The 25,745-nt window shown below is 33.8% G+C and overlaps 2 protein-coding genes across 11 annotated transcripts in view; one reads left to right on the top strand and one right to left on the bottom strand.

Moving 5' to 3' along the window:
- Positions 1-25,745, top strand: part of LOC107225043 (14 kDa phosphohistidine phosphatase-like) — a 126,149-nt gene that overhangs the window by 52,457 nt on the left and 47,947 nt on the right. The gene's annotated exons all lie outside the window — the stretch shown is intronic.
- The window catches only part of LOC107221347 (arrestin homolog), a 94,157-nt gene that overhangs the window by 47,893 nt on the left and 20,519 nt on the right, over positions 1-25,745 (bottom strand). For all 4 annotated transcript variants that reach the window (XM_046736230.1, XM_046736229.1, XM_046736231.1 and 1 more), the window contains exons 3-5: positions 11,658-11,711; positions 8,525-8,660; positions 4,521-4,673 (exon numbers count right to left, since the gene is read on the bottom strand). In XM_046736230.1, coding sequence (XP_046592186.1) covers positions 4,521-4,673; positions 8,525-8,660; positions 11,658-11,711 — 343 coding nt within the window. The remainder of the gene's footprint in view (positions 1-4,520; positions 4,674-8,524; positions 8,661-11,657; positions 11,712-25,745) is intronic.

The following is a 25,745-nucleotide window of genomic DNA, read 5'->3' as shown; positions in this document are numbered from 1 at the left end:
TCAAAGAAAGTTTTTTCCATGTTATTTCTGTAAGATACTTCGATCACAAAGTGGATTATCTTGGAGTTGATATGGAAAGCTCAAATTTTGAGGGAATTTTCATTTGTCAATTTGAAAGCGTTCAAGTCTCTTGGATGATAAAAATTCAAAAACAACAAAAGTGTTGCGGACAAAAAGCTTTCCTATTTATCATGATAGAGAGGAAATATCGCAGGAAAAATACATCATCGCGACAAAGAGATCGAAAGAATCGAACGTTCACAAATGTTCATGTGTGTATTAAACGCACATGAATACGCATTTTATTTAAGCACATATACACATGTATATGTATCCATGTAATGAAAAACGCAACATTTTTCATCCGCAAAGTAGAACGCCTCGTGTTTCCGATACTTTCAATAACTAATTTCACGTAATCTCGATTGAGACGTGCTCAGATTCACGATGAATTCACGATGAATTCACGATGACGAGGCGATGCGACGCGGTGACGTTCTAGTTTTTGAATATTGAAATCAACATTCGCCTCTCGTTTCACGCGAGAAAAACACGCCTAGCTCTGCCAAACTCCAGTGAAAAGGAAATGCATGGTGAATTAATGGTTTCGCAGTGAGAACCTTTTGGAAAAACTGATAAAAGTCTGAGAATTTTTTAAATAAAACTGAAACTTTATCTCATTAGAAAATATTAGCACGTTTTTATAGCTTCGTTATGGTGATTCGAAATAAATATAATATCACATTTTATCACCTAATTCGTTTTCTTTTTTGTTTTTCTTTGCGAAAATTACAGTCTGTTGTTAGGAAATAGATTTGAATAAGTTATCAATCGGACGATATCAAAAGTGCTGTAAAAATAAAAAAAACAAATTGGTATTCTATCAAGTGGCAGATCACTGGAAAACTCCATTTTTCCGGTTGAAATGTGTTGAAAAGTGGCGAGATTCGAAAAAGTGTACCAACCGTGTTTCAAAAATACCGACTAACCGCTATTCTGCACGTAGAAAATGATTTCTCATGAATCGTGGTAGAATTCTACGTATATTTTTATGTTTTGTTTTCATAAATTTCTTTGCATCTCAAACTGTGCTTGAAAATATTCTCATTCTTTTTTCCGGAAAATCTCACGGGATTAAAACATGGCGGTTTTTCCAAACACTCTGAAGAGACCAGCGAGAAGAAGTCCGCGGAGGATAACAAATTTGATTTATCCGAAACGAAACAAATGAGAGAACAAAAAACGAGCATTTTCCGAGAAAATTTTGCGGGTTCTCTTTAGTTGATTTTGAAAAACTCGACACGGAAGTTACATGCGTAGGTAATAAACGTTTTAAACACAGAATTTTTCTTCCCACTTTGCAACTGGTATGATTAAAAAAAAAAACTTACTTTTTTTCAGGCAGGTTTAATATACAGATCACATTTATCACGATCAAGCGATTACATTCCGCATCGCTTTCCTACGTTAATTTCGCTTCTGTCGAGTATATTAATTGCCTCCCGCAGCCTGATTTCCGGTTTCCGTCGTATTATTTAACCCCGGCCTAAGTTTTTTCTTTCTCTGCTGTTAATGTTCCCATCCCTTTAAGCCCCTTGAACCGCTTCCTAATTTGTTCCATCCCTCTTTTCCTCTCTTTCTCTTTTCCTTTACTTACACAACCCTCTCGACCATTTTATCTCGTATACATGTATATATATATATATAAACTCAATGTTTCACGTCCAAGTCAATTTTTTCTCCACCCGTATGCTGTGGTAACTTTCGTGGGATTTTTCGTGTGTGAAATCGCTTCGGTCCTTTGCAGGTCCCTCTGTATAAAAGTGCGGAATGAAACAGTCGGAAAATTACGGTTACTCTCTATATTCGTACGCATAAATTGACAGGCGTGCCGGGTTTCTCCTTTGAAGAAGAAAACTTATCCTTAAATATCATAAGTCTCGCAGGAACTCTGCAACAATTTTTTATCAGTCAAAGATTAGCTCTCACCGATCTCTGAAATATATATATAATAATAACAACAACAACAACCATGATAATAATAACAACATCATCTCTTTAATATATCTGTACGATTTCGTATTATATATCCGACTCATTAATTCTGCACGCGGAAATTCACAATCGGGAAATTTAATCGATGCTGGACATAATTTGCAAGAGCTCGACTCAGAGTATTTAATTAAACACTGGGTTGTAGCGTTTAGTTTATTCGCGCGGCTAAGAGAGGGAAAATATTCTTTTACAGATTTTTTTTTTTCACGTTGCCTTTTTAAGTTTCACGGAATTTTAAATAAATATTTATCCCGCAAACTTTATCTCGATGTTTAGAATTGACATTGTTTTTAAGAAAATATTGTCAAATCTAAAATATGATTCGATGATCGATCGGAGAATTATTTATAGCTTGTAAAGAAAATTTAATTTCACATTTATATGACCATCCGTACGTTGGAAAAATGTTGAATATTTACTTCCTTCATACGAATAATCAAGTACAATTTTTTAATCCGATTAAATGACACTTTTTTTGTGTACAATGAGACCAAATTTCGAGTTAAAAAACAAAAAAAATTTCCGTTGAAAACGATTGAACGATAATTTTGACTTGATAACACGCGACAATGTCCCTCGCCTTTTAGTTCCTTCTGTTTTTCAATACTATACGTTTTTTCTCACCCTCTTTTGCCATGTGCTTGAAAAGGGAGTATTATACTTCTCTCAATCTTTGACGCATAAGTCTTTGCTCGGCTGGGCAATTCGTCATTCTCGTTTCACCGTGATAAAAGAAGAGAAAGCGCCTGGCTTTCGGTTCAGTGGGTTTCTTTCATCACGAAAAAGTGATGAAATTTAAGGGCCCCGGTACCTCGCCTTGCAAATTTAGCAGCTCTTATTATTTCGGAATCGAGTATCCCGTCTGTTACATTTCTCTTCCCTCCTCTCCTCTTCCATTTCTGTCTTTCATCTTATTGTCATACAGAAAGTTCGAAAAGGGGGGAGGCTCCGTTGGATTGATCGCTGGGGACGGAAATGTAGGGAAATCCCTTCTGGAAATCAGGGATTCTGGACGGAGACCCGATACGTTCGGTAGTAAAAAAAATTTCCCTTTCGCGATACGGGATCGCCAATTTGTTTAAGTCTCCCGCGTACCGCAATCTTGGTGAAACTCTGTTCGATTTCGTCCTGGACAATACCAGAGCTGCTTTTAAACGCGGGACGATGTTTGCCCACATCAGAGTTGACACTGGTATCCCTCGTTCTGTACGTGGACAAAGGGATTTTCTTTACTTTGAATCAATTTGTTGACTCGCCGATTCCTCTGAGTCCATTTGAAATTTACTCTACTTGACAAATTGCGGTTTCGATTCGGGTTTACATTCGAATTACTGTTTGCCTATTTCCACGCATCGAGCATCCAGAGAATTTTCCATGCGTGGTTGTTTACCGTGTGGTTTGTAAGGGAGTAAATATAAGTCACTTTCAAAGAATTAATATAATTTGAAATTGATTTATTTCTCAACCCAAGTTCAAATCACATTGACAAAATTTTCCGTGGGAGGAAAAATTTGTATATTGCAAAGGTTTTTCACACCGTTGATACGATACCGAAGATATATTCCAGCGAATATACTTAGAATATCGTATACGATTCGAATCGATAATTCATGTTTTCGTAGGCTCATGAATTATGCAACATTTATTATAGTATTCTGAATAATCATTGGATAGTAATTATTATACAAACGAACTTCCGCGAAGGAAATTGTTCCACTTTTAGAATTTGTCAAACGTTTAACTTAAATGGAAATTTCACGCAAAGAGAATCATACGTGAAGACATATGAATAGAAAAATTGTCAAACTGAAAAGTCAATCGGATTAAACCTTGTTGAAAAAATGTAACCTCCTTCGTTTAGATTTTCAATTTTGATTATTTTCACACAGAATTAGAGAGGAATTTTATTTGTTTGTGTAAAATGAATGCCAATTAACTCCAGTTCCATTTTTAAAAGTACAATCGAAATACTATTTTGTTTTTTTTTGTTCCTCTTTTTCGAAGATAGTAGTGAATATACAGTGCTATTTCTAGAATTTCTTCAGTTACCGACACTTAGCCGAGACACAAACCTTTATCTGCAATGTTGAAAGTTGGGTGATATCCCCACTCTGGCTGACTTTATCGATCATTGGATCATTTAGTTGGCCGACGTTATCGATCATCCGATAAAGTAAGCCAGAGTGGGGATATCCCCCAATCCGGAACATTCTAGAATAAGGTTTATGTCTTGGCTAAGTTTCGGTAACTCTCTCGGTATAGAAATCTGTTTCTCAAACGGGAACTGTATATATATTCACGGTTACCTTATTTTTCTTTTCGCTTTCGTTTTCAGTCTTGAAAAAAGAACGAAAAATGTTCGGATAATTATGGAGAAAAAGCAGAAATGCATGAAAATTCGTTCAACGATTACGCTGATAGTGTGGGCATGTATAACTGAAACATGAAATGATCGGATTACGTACCTGAAGCGGGGTGTTTGTCTCCTGATGCTCTGCCCCCGGATACGGAGGGTATAGTTGAGCCAAGCACATGACTGCTTCGTTGCAAAACTTGAGCCCCATCACCTCCTCGTCTTCCCTACCGTATCGAAAAGTCAGAGTCACCTGACCGTAGACCTGTTAAAAAATTGGAGCCATTAATCGTCGGTAAAGGGAATGATTATCTGATTTTTCGGTGTACAACTTTAATCTGTACACAGTTATAATTTGCAACTAATTGCTTCTCGAGTATAAAATAAATTTTGTTTCACGATAACAATTATTTTTCCACGTTATAATTTTGAATCGAGGTGATTATTATTCGTTTGAAAATTTGTCGACATTTCAGTTCGTTCCAAGTTATTTACCCGTCTGAATAAATGTATGAGGGTATCTTTTTAACGTTGAATAAAATTTTTTATTAAATTTTTTAACGGCCTATAGACGAGTTATGAAAGCATGTTTCTTTCTTTTTTTTTTTTTCACCTCGTTCTCAATATTCGTAACATTGTTACTTGAAACCGTGTGAAAAAAAATCTCCTTCAACAATATCCAGACGTCAAAGTATACTAAAATTCGTAAAGAGCGAAAGAGAAAGAGAAAAAAATGAGAAACTCGGGTAGGAAAAGGAACGAAATTGTTCAACTTTTTACAAAAGTTTGAAATTGAATTTCAGCGACAATTAGATCGGTGAGACCTGCAAAACGAAACGGTGAATTGAGAGTTTGCAGACTTGATTTGCTACGAACGAGATTAAATCTTTCACCTCGGGTTTACGACTTTTTCCAGACACTCCCGTCGTCGTCGTTTCGACAGTTGACGATCGGTGTTTGCGAATAATTTATTACAGGTATGTACCCCGGCTGATTTGACTCGGTGAATTTTTTTTATTTTTTTTTATTTTGTTCTTTTCTGACAAACCATGAAGACGAAAGTTTCTACAAACACAAATATCGGATAAAATATTCTCGTTGTCTATATATTATAAAGTTTAATTGCATAATTATTTATTCTCACAAACAGTTCTATCGCAATCTTATGCAATATGTGAATTCTTGTAAAATTCAATAATTCTTACCACATTATCAAACAACTTTTATATTCATTTCCTCTCTTTCTCCCAATTCGAGAACGAATTTCCAAAGATCTAGACTTGCCAAATTTTATTTATCATCATAACGTGTTGGTCGGAAAAGTTTCGCGAATTCATCCCCTTGTGTACACTGTATCTATATATATATTTTATATATAAGTATATATATATATATATATATATATATATATATATATATATATATATATATATATACTTATTACATACGCATATGGGAATGGAGGTTGTAACAACAGATGTCAGTGCCTTGCAAAAACGTAAATGTACAAACATTGTCGCGATTTTTTGTACATGTCTGAAAAAAAAAAGAATGACGTGTCACATGTATCTAAATATTGTAACACGAACAACTCCATCTTCTTTTTTCCTTTATATTTCTTTTTATTACCCTCTCCCCCCCCCCTCCCCTCATGTGTATGGATAAAAAAAAAAAATGATTTCCTCGCGTTACAAAAGTCAAAAGTTAAAAAAAAAAAGACATGTCTCTGTATATTCTTCACGTTTTCCAAGATGTTTTTTTTTTTTCCTTTCTTATTTTATCTCCGTTTTTGTTCCACTTTTATAATACACAGCGCCAAGTTTGCGGATCTGCTTCAGTTACACTGACCGAAAAATCGAAAGGACTAACCGCTCTGGGTAACCCTTAACCGGAAAACAACCCTCGCTCCTTTCGGTTCAGCAACCAAATTATTCACCCCTCCCTTTCTTTTGTAAACTGACCGATCCGCTTATCCCCTGACCGGGAAATTCGATTCGCATGCCGGGCTTGATTTCGAAACCCGTTGTTTACGTACGCGTCCTTGCATATCGACAGTCGGAGAAGATAGTTACGAGTCGCGAATTATGTGGAACATATAGAAATGTCTGGGGAGATTTTATTTATTTTTATTTCTTTTTTTCTTATTCAGGTTAAAGTTTGATTCGGCAGGGAAACCTTTATTCAAGATCACAGTGTAAGAATTTGATAATTTTCCATACATAAGTAATTTTAGTGAAGTTGAAATTTGCGAATAACAATTTTCGCGATAGCAAACAAAAGTTAAAAAAAAAGTACAGATTTAGTGTAAAATTTCTTCGATTCGAAAGTTTTTCACGAACTTACTACGTTTTGTAATTCTTGATTAATAAAGTTAGCATATTTATATCGTAAAATTGTTAAACCTCTTTCGACATTTCTTCTTTACGGTTTTTTTTTTTTTTTTTTTTTTTTTTTTTCAGATTTCGTTTATTTCGATTCATTTTATTCTCGTCTCTTGTATTCCCTTTTCCTTTTATTATACCACATTACGATAAGGGAAGATCAAAGGGATAACGCATGCGATCACGGCTGGATATAAAAAAATGTACCTCTGTGTTATTCAAATTCGGCCCCCCTCCCCACCCCCCGTACCTATGAAAATGACATATCGCTAAATTGGTACGATGCAGCAATTTCGTCTTGGGTTTACGTTACCTTTGAAAAAGAATATATCGAGATGGGATCGGGAGGGGTGAAGAAAGAAAAAAAAAGACAGAAAAAAATTCAGGGCACTCTATTCGTTTCGTTCGTTATTACAGCGACTTTCGTATTCTTATTCTCTTCTTTTTCTTTTCTCGAAACTTATATACCGACAGCTGCTGTCGTCACTTCTTGTATATATAATTAAAGGTATTTATTCTCGAGAAGTGCTTTCGTCACGTTATTATATGCAGTGTATAATATATATAATATATATATATAATTATATATATAGGGTTACTTGTTCGATGAGTAGATTTCCATTTTGCATTCAGCGTCTTGTATTCACTTTTGATTCTTTATTTTTGACCAAATTTCTCAACGCCGTTGATTAATCGACTCGATACAAAACGCAGGAAAGAGAATTTGACTTGCAAATCTAACCTATGTGAGGTATATATAGAATAGAAATAATTTATTTGTATGTGCCTACAATTTGACTAAAAACTAATTTATTTGATAGAAAAGAAAAATTTGAGACACTCATACTACAATGTTACTGTAAGGGTGGTTTAGGTCGGTGAATTTGAATCTGAAATCAGATTTTGAAAATTTTAAATGTCGGATTCAATATGCCGAATGAAAATTAGAAAGATAGTTTGAATACGACGAAAGTGTATCAGCGGTTTTAAGTTCGCTGAATGTAAATTTGTAATCTGTGCTGATTTTAATTTTCATTTGAATTTGAGTCTTTAAATGCGAGAAAATATCTAACATAATGTTAAAAATAGTATAAACACCGAAGATACAAAGTTTTGTCGCAATTTTTTCAATTACAAAAGTGGCACAACTTTTTTCCACTCGGATATGTTTCACTCACGGTCAAGGACTTGATACGAATTATATATATATAATTAAGTTAAGAAATTTATCATATTAAAAAAGGTCTTATTACTGAATTTAATAAATTAAATCATTTTACGAAATAATTCAAATTCTGATCGATCAGAAGAAATAATTTACAACGTTGCGTAGAGCTAGTATGTAACGAGTGCAAATGAAGCGTTTTTTTTTCCTTTTTTTTTTTTTTCTTGCATTTTTATTTGTGTCAGATGAGACTGAAAATTATTTCTTCGAATGATAAGAATCGTAAAGAGTTAGTTTAAAAAAAAAATTCTTTTGTCAGTGCGTAATAGGAATAAATTTTATTCTTCGTCTAGCCCAACTTGACGTCAATGTGTATAAATAACAATCGATTTATAGACTTTGTAATTCGGTGAGAAAAAGAATTTCTTTCAATTCTTCGTTTTCTTCTTTTCGTCTCGCTCGGTATTGAATCAATTATAAAATGCGTGAATTTCAAATTTCAATCGATCGAACGTTGCGTCGGATGAAAAGTGGTTAATCATATGCGATATTATAATCTACCGGTCGCACCTTTTTGTCCTGCAAGTAGTCAGGATCGACGAGAAGCACGCCCTGAAGACGGTCAATCTTTCCGGCACTCACCACGAGATCTCTGCTCGCCAAATACAGGGTGAGCTTGTTGTTCGACGACGATTTCTTGAACACCCTGTAAAACGAAAATCATATTTCACTTAAATCACTCGTAAAAGAATCTCCTCCTTTCAATCGAATCAATGTCGTCGTGCAGTCAATTCTTACGACTCAGTAGAAAAAAAAGAGACGAAAAACGAATTAAAAAAAAAAAAAAAAAAAGACGAAATCGCTCATCGTCATAACTTCGGTAATCATTTTTTTTTTTTTTTCTATTTCAGTGTCGGAATTTTTTTTACTTCCGACAATACTCATCCAACCTGATGAGAAATAGTTGCAGGGTTTTTTTTTTTTTTTTTGTTTTTTTTCGTTCGTTTTCATTTCGAGTAAATGTAAGAAGATGAAAAAAAAACAAAAAAAAAAAAAAAAAACCAACTTTCATTTCTCTGCGACGAACAAAGTTGTTGAAATAAAACAAAACCGTTGAGGTTGTTTCATTTTTTTTTTTTTTTTTTATTTGGAAATTCGTTACTATTTCATTGAAATAATTTTGGAAAAAGTTAAACTGCAGAAATCTGGCCAACGTTTAAAACTAATTATAGCTTCGATCAGCTGTCTTGCCGATACGCTTGTAATATATTCGTATTTCACCGACTTCCGTGAGCAATAGAATCCGTCGCATGAAATGTATCTATAAATAAGAGACGCGACCGTGACCCGGTGTGCTGATATTATCAATCGATATTTGGTTAAAAACTTTTCCGACGCCTATGCGTCTTTGAGTTTCGAAAAAAAATAGAAAGCTTTTCAAAAGCTTTTTGCCGTCAGTTCCAGATTTCTAACGAATATAATGTTTTTTTCTTTTTTTTTTTTTGTTTGTTTTGAATTATTTTTATCCTCAAAAGCTTCACGATCGACCGCGGGCAAAGTTTCTTTGTTTATTAGGTTGGCCACACACCTGGGAAAATCTGGCAAACATGGAAACGTCATAGAATGTTTTTTCCCAAAAATTTGTAGCCACCTTGTTTATAATAATAACGATACGGTAATTTCTCTCCCTGCTTTTGAGAAAATTAACAAAACCATTATACTTGGCATATTTTATTATTGTTAATTAATTTCCAACCGCGTGTATAAGTTTCAAGGCAAAATTATTACATGTATAATCATCACGCCGCAGAAATATTTTTATGATTATATCTGCAAACTGCTAAATTGCGTCCAGCTCGTTATTTAAACTTTAAAAAAGATCCGGATTGTTATACAGATACGTAATAGCTACGCATGGCGTTTTAATGGTACAAAGTTAATTCATTACGAACAACACGATAACGATGCCATGGTTTAATTGAACGTATTATTATGTAGCTTGTTTGTTGAGTTATGCCGAAATTCATTATATATATTATATATATAAATAAGCTCTTGAATAGAAAATTTTTTTTTTTTCTTTGAATTTATGGTTTTAAATCTGTTTTATATTGTTCAGACAAAATTCTCCAATATTAAATCAACGTCAATTTGGATTTTACTTTGCATACTTTTATAAATCTCTTATGAAATTCCTCAGTTATTGAACTGAAACCTTTAGCGTTTATAGACTGAATTCAATTTAACTTTACATATTTTTTTTCACATATTTACGATTCACTGAACGAACTTGTGAAACACGTTACGGATAAGGAAAAAGTATTAATGTAAATCATAGTGAATACGTATAATAAGCGATAATAAAATATAACATAAATCAATTTACTTGTATCAACAAAATTTTCAGTAATTAATTGAATTCTGCAAACAACACGATGGTGAATATTGACCAGTTAATTAATTTCCAATGCGATATTGTGATCATTATAAATGCAGCTGGAATTGAATATGGAAAAGTTTGTCAGTTCGGATTTTTTTTTATATTCAACTCTTCAGACAAAGAAAAAACTTCTTTACCATTATGTATTCCATATTTTTTCTAACGATTTATCCTTTTTTTTTTTGCTAACATTTGTTTTCATCTATTGAAGTAATCGAGTTTCTGCTGATTGCCCTATGAAAAAAAAAAAAAGATAAAAATAAAAAATAAGTATATTATTCTCGTAAAATCAATGCCGATTGTAAAATACAAAAAATAAGCAATAATAAGTCTTTAATATATAATAAAATTAATTTAAAGTGACGGGTGAAAAAAGTAAGCGATCATCCCGCTCTAATTTTTCAAAAGTAATGAACCAAGTTTTTTTTTTTTTTTAATCATCTCTGCAGAGTTTTGTATTCAATTAGCGAACCCGCCTCCTGTTGCGCGTTATTTAAAAACTTTCTTCCCTCTCAACTGTCTCCGAATTTAATTCAAAATCCACTCGAAAAGTTCATACCCAAACCAAAATTTCTGCAGCGCGTGACGTAAAACTCTTTGAAATTGATACCTATGAAAATAATCTAACTGTGCAGAATATGAAGCAAGAAAAAAAAGAAAAAAGAAAAAAAAAATACCCTTTCCAATTTTCAACAATTTGTCAACACAATGTATCTTATTTGTCAACACTCGCATTGTTTAATCCTATATTTTCGAACTTTGCATTATAAAAATAAATTGTCAATTTCCGAGTTTTTTTCTCCGTAATCTTTCGATGCAACCTGAATAATTTTGAAAATCTGATAATTGCACCAAGTTGATCTTACAAATCGATTCTAATCAAATTTCGTGCCGGAAATTCGCTTTCTGAAATATCGTAATAATTTGTCACGTCTAACTTCTTCTTTACTGCAGAAACTCTCGTCGTTTTTCATCATTTCGCGGGTTATCGGGGTCGTTAATTAATCACCGCGGTTAAACCCCCCACCCCTTTCGAAAAATAATTGTTCCTTATGAAAAGTTTTTTTTTTTGTTCTCACGGTGATCTTTTATAATATCTTTATAATTCCGCGTTTTAACTAGCTGAAATTACAACTTTTTTTCCGCAAATTTTCCCTCGGAAAAACGGAGTATCGCATTTTCATCAGCATTGCCAAAGTCACGCCGGATAAATTGTATCAAATAATTTTACACATGATAAAAGGTTGAATGTATTTATTATACCTTTGACTGTTGAACGTCGAATCCGAAATAGTACCGAGGCTCGATTCTGTTTTCCTGAAACACAAACAGAGAGGGTGAAATGAATTTCATATCGGTACAAACGTTGATCAATTCATCCCAGCCTCGATCCTTATTTTAATTTCGTTATTATTAACGAATCATCATCAACCCAGAATTTTAATTCTCACTACCATTTAAATTTGGCACGTCGATATATCTTTGTTTATGCAAATGATTCGTCAAAAATAAACTTGAGATCGCGTTTTTCTTATTGTCATTCAAATAATTATCATTATTATTAATACCAATATTATTATTATTATTTCGTTATTTAAACAATATTTTTAATCGATGTGACTGATTTGATGCGTTTTTTTTTTAAATTGTCGATATTAAGAGAAGATTGAAATAATTACACCAGAAAGCAGTTTTTTTTTTATAAGTTACGTGCACCATAAATCCGATTCAGTTCTTAACACAAGCCTTTCGTTATATCGGGAAAATCTACTGAAATTTGAAAAACAACCGCGCATGCGCCAAATAATTAAATCTCATTGGTCGGCGAAATCTTTCCGCGGCGGTATTCTTGTCCGCGACGCAGGCGGGCCAACCTACGCAAAATGTCTACGTTTGAATTTTCAAAGAGCGTGAGCATCAAATTCCGACCGTTTTTTGAAGCATCGACTTTCCGACCCGACAACAAATGCTTCCCAAACCTTTCCGAGTCGCTGCCTCGATTATTTGAGATTCTAACCTCGAAAATTCGTATCAACTGCATCGCCGTCAGAAACAGTTTGACAGCCGAAAACTCGGGATGGCCAGCCTGGACTAATAGCCGATAAAACTCGCGCATGCGCTGTTGATTTTCAAGTTTTAAGAGATACTCCCGGTATATACAAATTCTTGGTTAAATCAACGGATAACACAAAAGTTTGATTGAAAAATATTAAAAAAAAAAAAAAAAAAAAAAAAACGAAAGAAGAAAAAACCAATTCAAAATATTTTTGTTTGTCTAATAAAATTTTTTTTCATATCAATTCAGAACTATCACCTGTGTACTTCATTGTTGTAAACGCGTAATAATGACGATGAAAAAGCAATAACGGCGGATTCGCGACCCGCTAGGTATTAAGGAAACTAAGGAGAAACTCTTCTCTCTCGTCTTTCGCCATTTCTGTTGTTTTTCTTCTTCTTAATCAACGACGAGTCCCCCGAGGCTGGGGCTTTAGTGCCGGCCTATCGGCCCTGTGCGGCTTTCTTTCTCAGTGTGTTATAATGTATATTTTTCTTATCGAATCAGCCTCCATCCTCCTCGATCAACCCAAATGCACGGAAGTGCAGCTGAAGCAACGCGCGCGCGGCTCACGAGAGATTATGATCGATTTTCCGGCTGCCAAACGCGAGAAGAAGTCTTTTTATAAGTTGTCATCATCGATTTTTATTCTTATTTTACACTTTTCTTTTTTAAACGTGACAAGAATATATAAATGTGTATATATATATATATATTTTATGAAGGAAGTTATATATATATATTTACATATTATATATGGGGCATTGCATGTCCTAACTCGAGCAATGATTTTGCCCCACCATTTTTGATTCGCAGCTTCAGGATTTTTTATACGATTCTCAAATCTCAAGATCTCAAAAAAGCACACCTGAATTGCTTCAGAATTTTTCCTACAACCGTTGATTTTTTATTATTATTCAAGCCCGTCTGAAAATTGGCATTTTTTCAAAATCTCCAAATATACTGAAAATATCGATATCGACTTATGACGGAGCATTTTTTTTTTCTTTGTCGATTCTTTCTTACCATCTTAAACGTCTTAAATAAACGTAACATCATGATTCAATGTTCCGAAAATTCATTAAAAATTACCGTAAATTCAGCGTTATCGCGCTAAAATATTTAGAATGAAACACAGAAGTTTTGGTAATTTTCATTTACAGTTTTCGGAACGTTCAGACATGGTGTTTTGTTTGTTCAAGACCTTTGAGGTGCTAAAAACATTTCACAAAAAACATCACTGGCCGATGTCAGAATGATTGGAATGAATAATAAGATTTTCGAAATTTTTTTGGGGATTTTTAAAAGATACCAACCAACTTTGGTCTAGTTTGAATAATCGTAAAGAATTAACGCTTGGAGGAAAATGTCTGAAAAATTTCTCGAGTAATCTTCTGATATATCGGAGAATTGTACAGAAAAATCTGAAATTGATCAAAAATGGTGAGGAAAAAATCATTGGTCGAGTGGACATGGAATGCTTCATATATTTAGTTTAAATAAAATAAAAAATAAAAATAACAATAAAAAAAGTGATCGTACGCCGAAAATTATTGTATTTTGAGTTCTGTGTGCAGTATCGATTATGCAACATTGATGTTTCTGACTGTGCAAAAAAAAAAAAAAAATAGAAAGTAAATTTTGCCGCATAGCAGTTCTTCCAATATTAGCAATTGGACGAGTAGTTTTTAACCGGCATTATTTACCTTGAAAATATTTTTCACCGTCCAATATGTCCAATATAAGACAAGTCTCGCATTAGCAAAATTTAACTTATCGTTCGTTTTTGTCACAGCTTTGCAATTATTTCGTTCAACTTGTACTCTTTTTTTTTTTTTTGTCATACAGCGATAAATTATTAGATACAATCGTAGAAAGCTGAATTTTACAGAATCACGAGAGAGTTTTGAATTTGCGTGTTATATTGTTATAAAATAAAAAAAAAAAAAAAATTCAAATTTAAAATTTCAACGATGAAGGCATTCTAAAATTTAAACAATTGATACAATCGTTTCAATTTGCCTGCAATAATATTAAGAGAGCCTACATTGCCCGTAGCAGCCGCAGAGAAATTCGGAACGAATATTAATTAATCGACTCGGGTTACCAACGATACTCGGAGGAAATCACCGAGGCACTTTCACTCCTCTCGTCGCTTTTCGAAGCTCGTCGATCAAAACGAGGGAAGAGAATAATACACCCATTTTCTCTCCCTTTTCTCCGACATGCGGTGTAATATGTTACTTGGTGCTGCCCTATAAACTTGCGCTTCGTCTTATCCCCTTTTCACGCATTCGCTTTATTTCCTCTCCTTCGCACTTTTATTCCCTCAGTTCGTTTCACAGTACGTAAATTTTCATCCTGTGATCCTATTGTATCATCAGCGATGACGGATATTCAAATTTGTTTGTGGAACAGAAGGGGAGAAGAAGAAGACGAAGAAAAATAAATAAACAAATAAACATACCAAAAAAATTATACATCGGTATGAAAAATTAAAATCTTTATCGAAAGATTTTATCGAAAAGAGAGAAGTCGCGTTTTAATGGAAATTTTTTTTTTTCTTTTTCTTAATTAATTTTTGAAATTTATTTTTATGTACACAAGTGACGATGAAAAAAAATGTTTCAACGAGTTTTTAACCCTTTGGGTCACGCATTATTCTGCCGAGTCAACTTTTATAACAAGATAATATGTATAATTTTGGGGTCACTGCTTGTTCAAGATGTCTGCGCCAGTATCGTGAATGAATATTTCGAATTTGATCAAATCTGGTCAACAAATTCTATACACGAGTTTTCGGGGTTCCTGATTGGATTCGCCGGGCTGAATTTTGAAGATTTAATTTCAGATTCGTAATCAGCCACCCCGAAAACCCTTGTACAGTTTTTTTTTTCCGGATTCGATTGAGTTTGAAATTTTTTTCGGCCATATTAGATCCGTCATCTTGAATTTTGAAAGTCCGATTTCAGATTCGTAATCAGCGACCCCAAAAACTTGTAATTCATTTAAAACATGTGTACGTGTAGCGGGATGATATTCTCGGAAATTAATTATTCCTTCAATTTTCACGATTTTTTTCAATCAATTTGTTTCTAACAATAACAATTCGCGTTACATCGTGATAATTACTATCGAGTATTGAAAACCTGTTAGTATACTATAGGAAATAGCGAAAAAAAACTGCCAAGAAATACGTTGAAAAGTTTTTTAAACATACAAAATATGAATGTAAAATACGACTAAAAAGTGTCGAAAGAGGGATAATCTGATTTTTTTTTTTTTTTTTTTTTCCGCCTCTTTTGGTTTAACACGACCGAATACAAAGTACAAATATTTACCCTGACGATATTTTTAGTTCATCGTCATTCTTTAAACCGAGGGGGGAGAGGATATGATTTGATCGATACATTTTCAAATTGGATTTTGTCACCGTTTGCTTTTCTCGTCACGTTCGCTAATTACTTTTAATATCAGGTCTCTTTGCTTTTGCCTCGTGTAATCAAGCCTGCGAATGAAAAAATGAACGAGAGTAAAAAAAAAAAAAAAAACAAAAACGAAAAAAATTAAACTTCATGTCGCAGGGTTAGGGGAAAAAAACTTGTCAACTTTTATATTATCTATGTTTTACATAAACGAATACCTAACATATTAAAAAGATACGTAATATATCAAATCGGGCATTAAAAAAACTTGTGGGTAAATTTTTTCCTATATCGAAACTTTTGAACAGTGACAAATCTGGTAAAAGTACTTTGGGTAAAAAAAAAGTGAGAGAAAAAATATAGAAAAGAAAAGAATAAAAATATCGTGTAGAATATTTTACATTTTATATCCAACTAATGGAAAAATTCAATTATCTTGCGTGCCCGTTTATTCATTGAATTCAAAACTAGAGGCGAATTTTCCTCTCCGGGGAAATTCTAACCTTGATGCGATAATCTTGGCAAGGATATCGTTCGTCCTTCGGAAAGGTAATGAAGCTGGATTTGTGTCTCCCTTCTTCATATTTTGCGACGACCCCTTCCTTGACGCCACCGTGGATCAATCCATTCCCGAAGGACTCGCGGTAAGGGTTGGTTCGATACTTTGTATTTCCCTTACTTCGCGCCATCGGTATATCGGCGGTTTTCCATCCGTATAAACGTTTGTGTCAGAAAATCTTCCCGGAACGATGATTTCCTCTTCCGTATTCCCGGCGTTCACTCAAAGGTTAAATTTTAAATCGAACCCTGTTCGTTGGGTCGTCGTAAAATTTTATGGGAAAGGTCGCGCGTCCGGTTTACCTTCTCTTCCTTCGATGCGCGAAATTAATTTTTATCCAAAGTAACCGATGGAGGTGGAAACGTGGTGAAGAATTCAGATACGAGGATCGCGGTTACGGTATAGAATTTTTTAAGACCGCACTAACGGTTTCGTAGTGTCTCAAAATTTGGAAAATCGATTTATATACTCCGAGAATCTCTTGAAACTTGAAAATCAACCGCGCATGCGCGAGTTTTATCGGCTGTTCGCGCAGGCTGACCATCCCGAGTTTTCGGCTGTCAAACTGTTTCTGACGGCGATGCAGTTGATGCGAATTTTCGAGGTTAGAATCTCAAATAATCGAGGCAGCGACTCGGAAAGGTTTGGGAAGCATTTGTTGTCGGGTCGGAAAGTCGATTCTTCAAAGAACGGTCGGAATTTAACGCTCACGCTCTTTGAAAATTCAAACGTACACATTTTGCGCAGGTTGGCTCGCCTGCGTCGCAGACAAGAATATCGCTGCGGGAAGATTTGGCCGACCAATGAGATTTAATTATTTGGCGCATGCGCTGTTGTTTTTCAAGTTTCAAGAGATTGTCCCGGTGTATGCATAATAGTAAAAATAGTGGAAAGGCGTCAAAGTACGGAAAGATGAAATAATGAATCGTCAAAATTGTAACGAATCTGTATAAATTGGTGATGTAACGAATATTCGCATAATTCTTGACATTCGCATTCGGAAAAATCGTGCCAATATTTTGCGAACGTGACTGTCGCAAACACTTCATACTTTGCTTATAAAAACTGTGAAAATAATACAAAATAAGGCAAAAAATCTTAGTTTCATAACGAACTTTTATTACGAAAGTTTGTTATCACGTTTGAATCGCAATTGTCAATTTTCAGCCATAGAAAAATGGCGCCAGATATAAAAATGTATATTTGCATTCGCGAATGCTTAAAATTTTACATTCGTTACGTCATTACTGCATATTTTGATTTTTTCTGCTTTTATACGTTTCCACGTTTCAACTTTTCTATATTTTGTTATTCGTTTAACAATTCGATTATGCGAAGAGTTTATATTTTCTAACTCTTTCACATTCTCTGTTCTTCAGTGATAAAAAGTGTCACAAAATCTATATTGGATTATTATTAAAATAAAAAAAAAAAAAAAAAAACAACAACAACAACAACAAAAAAACGTCGTTATAACTTCATTTCGAGAATATCAGTGCGATTTACCGTTTAAAAACTTCGTGAAATGTTGTTCACTTATAAATAAATTATACCCGTGACGTCTGTGAATTTCTGAATGATTGTAACATCGATGAAACAAAAGAAATTCGTTGCAATTATGCAATCTCCATATTATTTATTTATTTATTTTTTTTCTTTTCCAAAGTTACGCCTTTTTAGCGCGACGTCAATGTCAAAGCTACGATAAGACTGCCAGCTTTATTATTTCCATTGAGAAATCTCGCACAAACGTTACTGTAGATGCATTCCCAAGCCGAGATATTTCGAGAACCATTCACGGCCAATAATCGAGTCCTTGAAACTAGTTTAGATGACGGTTTCAATTCGCCTCAAGTGATCCACCGCTATCAACTTGTTATAAGACTAGATTTCCGTGTTACAATTACACTTAAGAAATATAAACTCGTCTATACGTGCGTTTAGTTTTTTGTTGTGCAATAAAAAAATTCCGACACTTGAATTGAATAATATGCTTCGCGCTTATTTCGCACTTGTACGAAAAAGTTTAAATGAAACAAAAAATAAAAAAACAAAAAAATAAAAAAATAACCGGCTGGCTCGTGAAAATTTAACAGGATAATTTTATTCTCGAATTCTTTGCGTTATTATATATCCTGAATATTGTGTAACCATTTCAGTAATATCAATAATTATTTTATACCTCATACACTTAGAGAAATTTTTAGTTACGGTTACCGCTCAGAGTCGGTTCTTAACTATTTTCATTTTTTATCATAATAGAAAAATATAGTTCTAGGTAGAAAATGAAAATTAGTTTTCTAGCCGTTACCGGAAAGTCTGGTATCCGTTGCTATTCTTTCTCATTACGATCGCTGTTGCTATATTTTCTCGTAACTGTTGCGAAAATTTAATGCTCGTGCAACGATAAATTGACGTTAAAGCCTTATGTAACTAAAAAAAGTAGAGTAAACCTCACAAACTGATATTGCGTTGCAATAACCAAAAAAGGATCGACGATAGCGCAAAATGGTTAGGCGTACCTCATTTTTTGTAATTCCAACAATATTCAAACAGTTTTTTTTAAACGACACCTGTTTTACTCAATTTTTCTAGTTACTGTAACAAATGAAATTTTTCTCATTGTACTTTTGGGGAATGATCGTTAAAATATCCGTTTTTCGTTATTAGGTACTTTTTTTTTTCTAAAGAAAATGACAACAGTTGAAGGAATTTGTGATTATCGACTTCATTATTTATATATTTTTTTTTATTGAAATTAATAACAAAATGGTGGCATCGTGTATATAAGTAGCGAACGATTCCGAACTCGAAAGCTTTTGCTGTTTGTTTGACATCACTGTCGAACTTGTAACGGATAGAAATATCTTGTTTCATTAAAAACACCTTTTCTGGTTCAAGCTCGTAGCCCAAATGTTGAAAAAAAAAAATCTACACATATACGATTACGAGGAAAAAATTAAATCTTTCAATCGTAAAATTGTTGACGAAGCTTTTATCGTAAAAAAAATGTTTGGATTGTAAGTCAAAAATTTAGCCTCGAGCTCGCATCGATAAACAAGTTTTCAAAATTGTGTTCAAAAAATTTGAAGTCGATTGGATAAAAATTGAGGAATCTACACCGCCGGATCGAAAACGCAGTCGTTCGGTACTTATGTGCGCCATACCGCCATTTTGTTATTGATTTAAATGAAAGAAATCTAATATTTTCTTGAAACCATAGATAATAAAGCCCTGAAACTCAAATTGGTCCAAGCGTATTCATTTCCGTAAAAAAAAAAAAAACGAAAGGGAAAAAAACCTAGGGATGATTTTACCTCGTTTAAAGAGAAAAGGATCGTCTGTCGGATCATTAACGAGTCATTGATATCCCTCTTTCCGTTTTATCTTACACAACAATTTCGTACAATTACGATATTTTAAGGATGAATTTTAACCGGCGCAAGTCTAAAAACACCGGCGTATCAAATGAATGGATCATTTTTTCGCTTATCGTTAATTGGCGATTAAGGATAGTATGACGATAAGTCGATCATGAAATGAATTTTTCAATTTCCGCAGACAGTGATTTAAGAAATTTGTCAAATTGGGGCGCAGGCTGTTGATTCGGATAAAGTACCCGTTGAAAGAGTTTAAATTTAATTTGAGGAAGGTGCGTTTATTTTCATCTTTTCAGGAGAGTAAATTTAGAGGAAGATTAACGGATTACTTTAACAGCTTTTCGGCTGGCTTTGGGAAAAAAAATTTCCGTTACTTTTCAACTATCCTGTAAATTGATTAACTTAATTTTTTTCGTTTATCACATCTCACCGGTAACAATATCTTTTCACAAGTGTAATAATAAAACGAAAAGAAAGTTGTAATAATCGTGACCAGCTATTTTATAGATAATAAAGCAGACTTTTATTTCAAGCTTGATTTTCAACCAACGCCCAACAACGAAAATGACGATAACGAATGTCAAAATATTGTTAAGTTCTTTTCAAATCGTTGAGAAACAGGATTAACGTGTTAAAATATTCAACAGTTTGAAATACCGTCTTTTCCGCGACTATACCGTGATGAAATTCTGTTCCAATTATTCATTCAAACCTGGAGATAATTTACTTGGAAACAAATATAACACCGAGCCGCGTTCAATTAATTTTATACTCGTGGGGAAAACGTAGTTTCAATGGGTTTCTAATTTCCTGTGTATATTGCAGTCAAGCTGCGGGACGAGTTTTATAAATATGTACGTACAGTAGCGAACAAAGGCGTGAGATAAACAAGTGCATTTTTATATCTTGCGTATGAAGCATTAAAAAAAAAAAAAAAGGAAAAAAAAACTTACGGGCGAAGAACGTTACTCGGTACGAAAATGATACTTTTTGTTAATTGTGTTTAATCGCGATCAATAACGCGAGCTAAGGAAACTTTCGTAATGTTTCAAACGATAAGAAAGAAAGAAAGAAAGAAAGAAAAAAAAAACAATAATGCGGTAATTATAAACATGAGGTAATTGGATGAGAGAGATTTTTCTTTTGAAATCGCTGCATTATTTGTTGATCAAAATCGATATCAGTGGGATATTAAATAAAAAAAAATAAAAAAATTTATATTCAACAGCACCAATAACGTAATAACAAAGAAAATATACGCAAAATGGGTCAGTGAAATTTTATAAAAGAATAGTATAAATAGATAATGGATAATAGAAATAATCGTAGAGTAAAATCGAACGATTCTATCAGTTTTTAACTGTTCCAAAACGATTTGAAATGAAAAATTCGATGACCAAGTGTCTCTTTTGTCCATCAACATAACAATTAGTGTTTGTTTTTCTTTTATTTTTCGGCAAATTTAAAAACGTATTTGAACAGATCAAAATCGACAAAAAAAAAAAATAACTAAAAAAATTATCAAATCACGAATCCCTCACCTTCGTAAATTGAGCGTCGTTTTTTTTTTTTTTTTTTTTTTTTTTTCACGCAACTCTTGTCGGCCCGATGAATTCGATTCCATATAATTCACACGCCATACAACAAACTCCAGACTTTGTTATATACCGCGCGTATGGAAAAATTTGCGAAAAAAAAATCGCTCTCTTCGAGGATTAAAAGCTTCGCGTATAAATGCACGGAAAAAAAGGGGGAAACGAAAAAAAAAAAAAAAAACCGAAAGAAACGATTCGTTGTTCAAAAGTTGGCTGTAATTATGCTCGATGTCTACCTATATAAATATGAAAATATGATATATTTTGCCTGCGAATAAATTGGAAATAAAATTCAGTACCAAAAATACAGCGACTGAGGATATTTTTTGATAATTTGAAACTTTTTTTTTTTTTTTGTTGGGCCCATTATAAGATCCATCCTAACATCTATATACGTATACACTGCTTGTCGAATCTGGAGTAAATATAATATGTACAATTTCTGTAGATATAAGTACATGATTTAGCTCAGCTGTTGCACGTCCGGAAGCTAAGAGAGTTCAAACTCGTCGTCGACTCTCTAGGGTCGTAGACGCCATTAAACTTTCAGACGACTTTCCGAAGCTCGAAGCTGCTACGGCGATTCGAGCTTTTACGATATCTACTTGAAAACTGCTCCTTCTCTCCGACGTTTTAATCTCCGAGCTGCTGCACTTATTTCTTATAATTAGTCGTCGGTGTAGCGTGAAGTGGGATTCTGCACTTGTAACAGTTCGGAGTGGATTAACTTCACTGCACTTTAAAGTTTGAACGGAATTTTCAAACGCTGCGGAGTCTGATTTTCTTCTCTACGTATACGAGGAGGTTCGTTGACCGTAAATCGATAGTTTGTTGTTATTTTGTCACGAGAGAGTATTCGTCAAATTATTACATTCCTAGGCTGAGAATATTATGTTTTTGAAAATAATTGAACAGAAAATACTGGAATCGCAAAGAAAAGTTTAGACTCTGATGCGTGATTTTTATACGATATTTTTATAATGGTCGAAAATCTAGTAGAATTCTTTGAATCCGATAATTTTTGGAAAATTTATCGAAACACTGTTTTTCTTTTCTTTTTTTCCTTTTTTCTATCACGTTGGCATCGTTAAATATTTAATGTTACCAACATTGAGCCGATATTGATTTTATGATTAAGAAATGGCAATAATTATCGACTGCTGAGAAAAAAGTAAATATCTGTTTGAATTGTGAAAATTTACAGTCTTATACGGTGGTTTAATAAAAACTATTGATTTATGGCAAACCAATTTTTCTAACGACATTTCAATTTAGCAAATACAAAGAGTTTTACAATTTGATGCATCAGAATTACGGTTGAGAACATTCAGTGTTTTATTACGCTTTTTAAAAAATTCACTGGAAAATTCATTGCTAAATGAAACTGAAGTACGAATCTGTAATAGTTGAGTTATGTTATTTTTATCGTGTAAATTTGGATGGAAATGAAAAACAAACTCAGGGAATGCTTTTTACTTTTTAAAAAAAATCATTTTGTGGACGCATTTAGTAGAAAATTATATCGTGAGAACACAGTGTTTTCTTGTAAATACCAAAATTAACGAAATGGTTTTTTCGAAATCGCAAAAAAAAATATAATTGAGTAAAATATACTTGTACATACAAAATCTCGATTTTAATTTAGTCAATTTCATGAAATGATACGTTTTTGTGGTATTAACAAAATATTTAATACCCACCTCTGGTAAATTCAACCAAATCGTTTCGTACAGTTTACCAAATCTATTCGGTGGATAAAAATCAGTAACAAATTACGAAATCATGAAAGCTGCTAATTGACTGCCGCTATCAAATGATGTGTTACATCGTAAATCTACAAATATTTTTGTTGAAACGGTAAAATACTTTCAGTAACGCGTGAAAAATCCCTTCTCGTAAGAGAAGTAAGATGAGCAGTTATTGAGAGGCTTCGGGTATCCGTCCGGTGTAATCAGCAGAACTAAATCATTAGTCGTCTAATACCGTTGAATCAGCCTGTCAATTCACAACGGCATATTTCTCCGTCGATGTATCGATGTGGCACTTGATTCACGTATCGTAAACTACGATTAAACGATAATTTTTTCCGTCATAACAATAAAACAATCATTTTTCAATCTTTACAAAATTATTTCGCTGTGTAGATCTGATTTCGCAATCGCAGCAGAATCTATGGGATTGTGGTGCCAAACATTTTCTTGGACATTACTAAATCATATTGTTTTCTGAGAACTATAAAATCAGCTAAACTTTTTGATTGTAAGAAAATAATGTTTGCACTAGTTTTTTACCCGCAGTGTCACTACACGCTATGTGCTCGATAAAAACTGACTCTCCTACTGTTTTCTCAAAGTTTAATACTCGGACTTTAATCAAGAATAATACATCGCTCTCTAGAAAAAAAAAAAACAAAAAACATCAAAAGTATAAACAAAAAAAGTTATAGAATTTTTCCCGATTTCACGGCAAAGATTGACGACAAGTTTTCCATTACAATTCAATGGTGGTACCCGGTAGCTTTTATTTTTTTACACACGTTCAAGATTTTTTTTATTTGGGATTACAATAATAGTATTACAATATGTAAGACTTGCATCAATGAATTGAAAGAAAAATCTATTCCCAAAATCCTATAAACTTTGAATTGAATCCTGCGAATGAATTTGCGGTAAACTAAAGTCGTATTATCGTTTTCGAAATTACGGCACACGTTGTAGGATGGAAAAGCAAAAGATTCATCTTTTCTTCTCCCAAGTAAGAACAAGGAGATAAACTCGCTATGATCCAGCAAAAACGGGAGAATATTCCGTGCAACTTCCCCATAAATTTCACCCTGTTCGTACGACAAGGAGGCTCTTAATCATCCTTTCCAATTTCAAAATTCACCGCAAATTTCCGCTCATTCATATCGTACACCTCGTGTCGAATTTCAAAGTCTTCCTCGATTATCTCACCTCCCCATTCTTCCGCTTTGTTTCTCTCTCAGTGTGACGAGTCTCGAATGATTTTCAAAGTTTTCGGGTAGTTTCAAAGTCGGCGCTTTTCTTCATCGGATTCCATTGTCCTCGAACCCTTCCCCGGGGTTATTGTGCTCTTCAAAACACGATAATACACCGTCGCTTCGCGGTTTTCCTGAATGCCTGCCTAAACTCTTATCTGTGCCTCGTTAGATTCTGGAAAACTTTGGCAAAACTCTGCAGCATCGTTACCCAAGGCACCGCTTTCGTCCATCGTATTTCAAATCGTTGAACTTTGTCCGAACTGCCAGTTTCGCGATAAAGTTGAAGATAAAGAAAACCGAACACTTACGTAGGTGTGAAACAAACATTCCGCGTTCCAATCTCTCCGAAAAATAATCGTCTGTTATTGGAATTTAAATTTTGTACCTAAGATATTTCGTAACTTTCATAAAATGTTCTTCGTAAAAAATGGTAAAAAATGAAAATGGTTAAGGACTGAGCGATAACAGCAACAAAAAATTTGTCTCAGTGCCGCACAAAGATGATTAATGAACATATTGATCCAAATTGATCATTATTTCGATTCAGCTACTCCCGGCACTGTAAATATTATCAACGATTTTCAGAATCTGCGATTCATTGTTCAAAGTTTGCGTACGATTCGAAGGGTTTAGAAAAGCCCCTGAAAATTTGGCTCTCGACGAATGACCGCAAAGTTCACAAAAGCGATTATGGTTCGACGTTCGGCGTGGTTGTAGGATTAAATATCTATATTAAGCTGGATCACGCCGCGCCGCTTTGTTACAACCTGTGTAAATGCAAAATGCGGTGAGGTGCTTAATTTCATTGTTCAAACGCGACGATCCCCGTATCTTGAATTCATTGTTTTTCACTGAAAATTTTGCCTCATTTCCTCCGAATTGGCTCACGTTACGAAGTATTATGCACGAGATCGGCTCCGCAGATTAATTCGCAAGGAATTTTGCCGAATTCTTAACTCGAGGTATTTAAAACGCTTCAATTTATTCCGACTTTAATTAGAGCCGTGCAAATTATCTCGATCACCCGTTCGACCGGCCTTTATGTTATTAAATGTTGAATAAAGAAGCCGGAAAAACTGTTTTATCGCGATAATTTTCATCGACGTGAAAAGGAATGAGTCAGTCGGTCCGTTCAACAAACTTCCGCGATTATCTGAAAAACCACTGAGTAAAAAATTTGAAACTGTTATACTCGGCAGCCAAATAAAAAAATTTTTAAAGAAAATTTCCTCTTTTAGAAACAAAAGGTTTATAAATTTTTTTGAAATTAATATGGAAACCATGATGTAATAAAATAAGGTGCGTCGGAATTGAAGATCGATTTTCGCTCAGTCT

This window comes from Neodiprion lecontei, chromosome 4 (genome assembly GCF_021901455.1).
Source record: "Neodiprion lecontei isolate iyNeoLeco1 chromosome 4, iyNeoLeco1.1, whole genome shotgun sequence".
Lineage (NCBI taxonomy): Eukaryota > Metazoa > Arthropoda > Insecta > Hymenoptera > Diprionidae > Neodiprion > Neodiprion lecontei.
The sequence above is the reverse complement of the archived record's forward strand: the minus strand, read 5'-3'. Positions and strand labels throughout refer to the sequence as shown.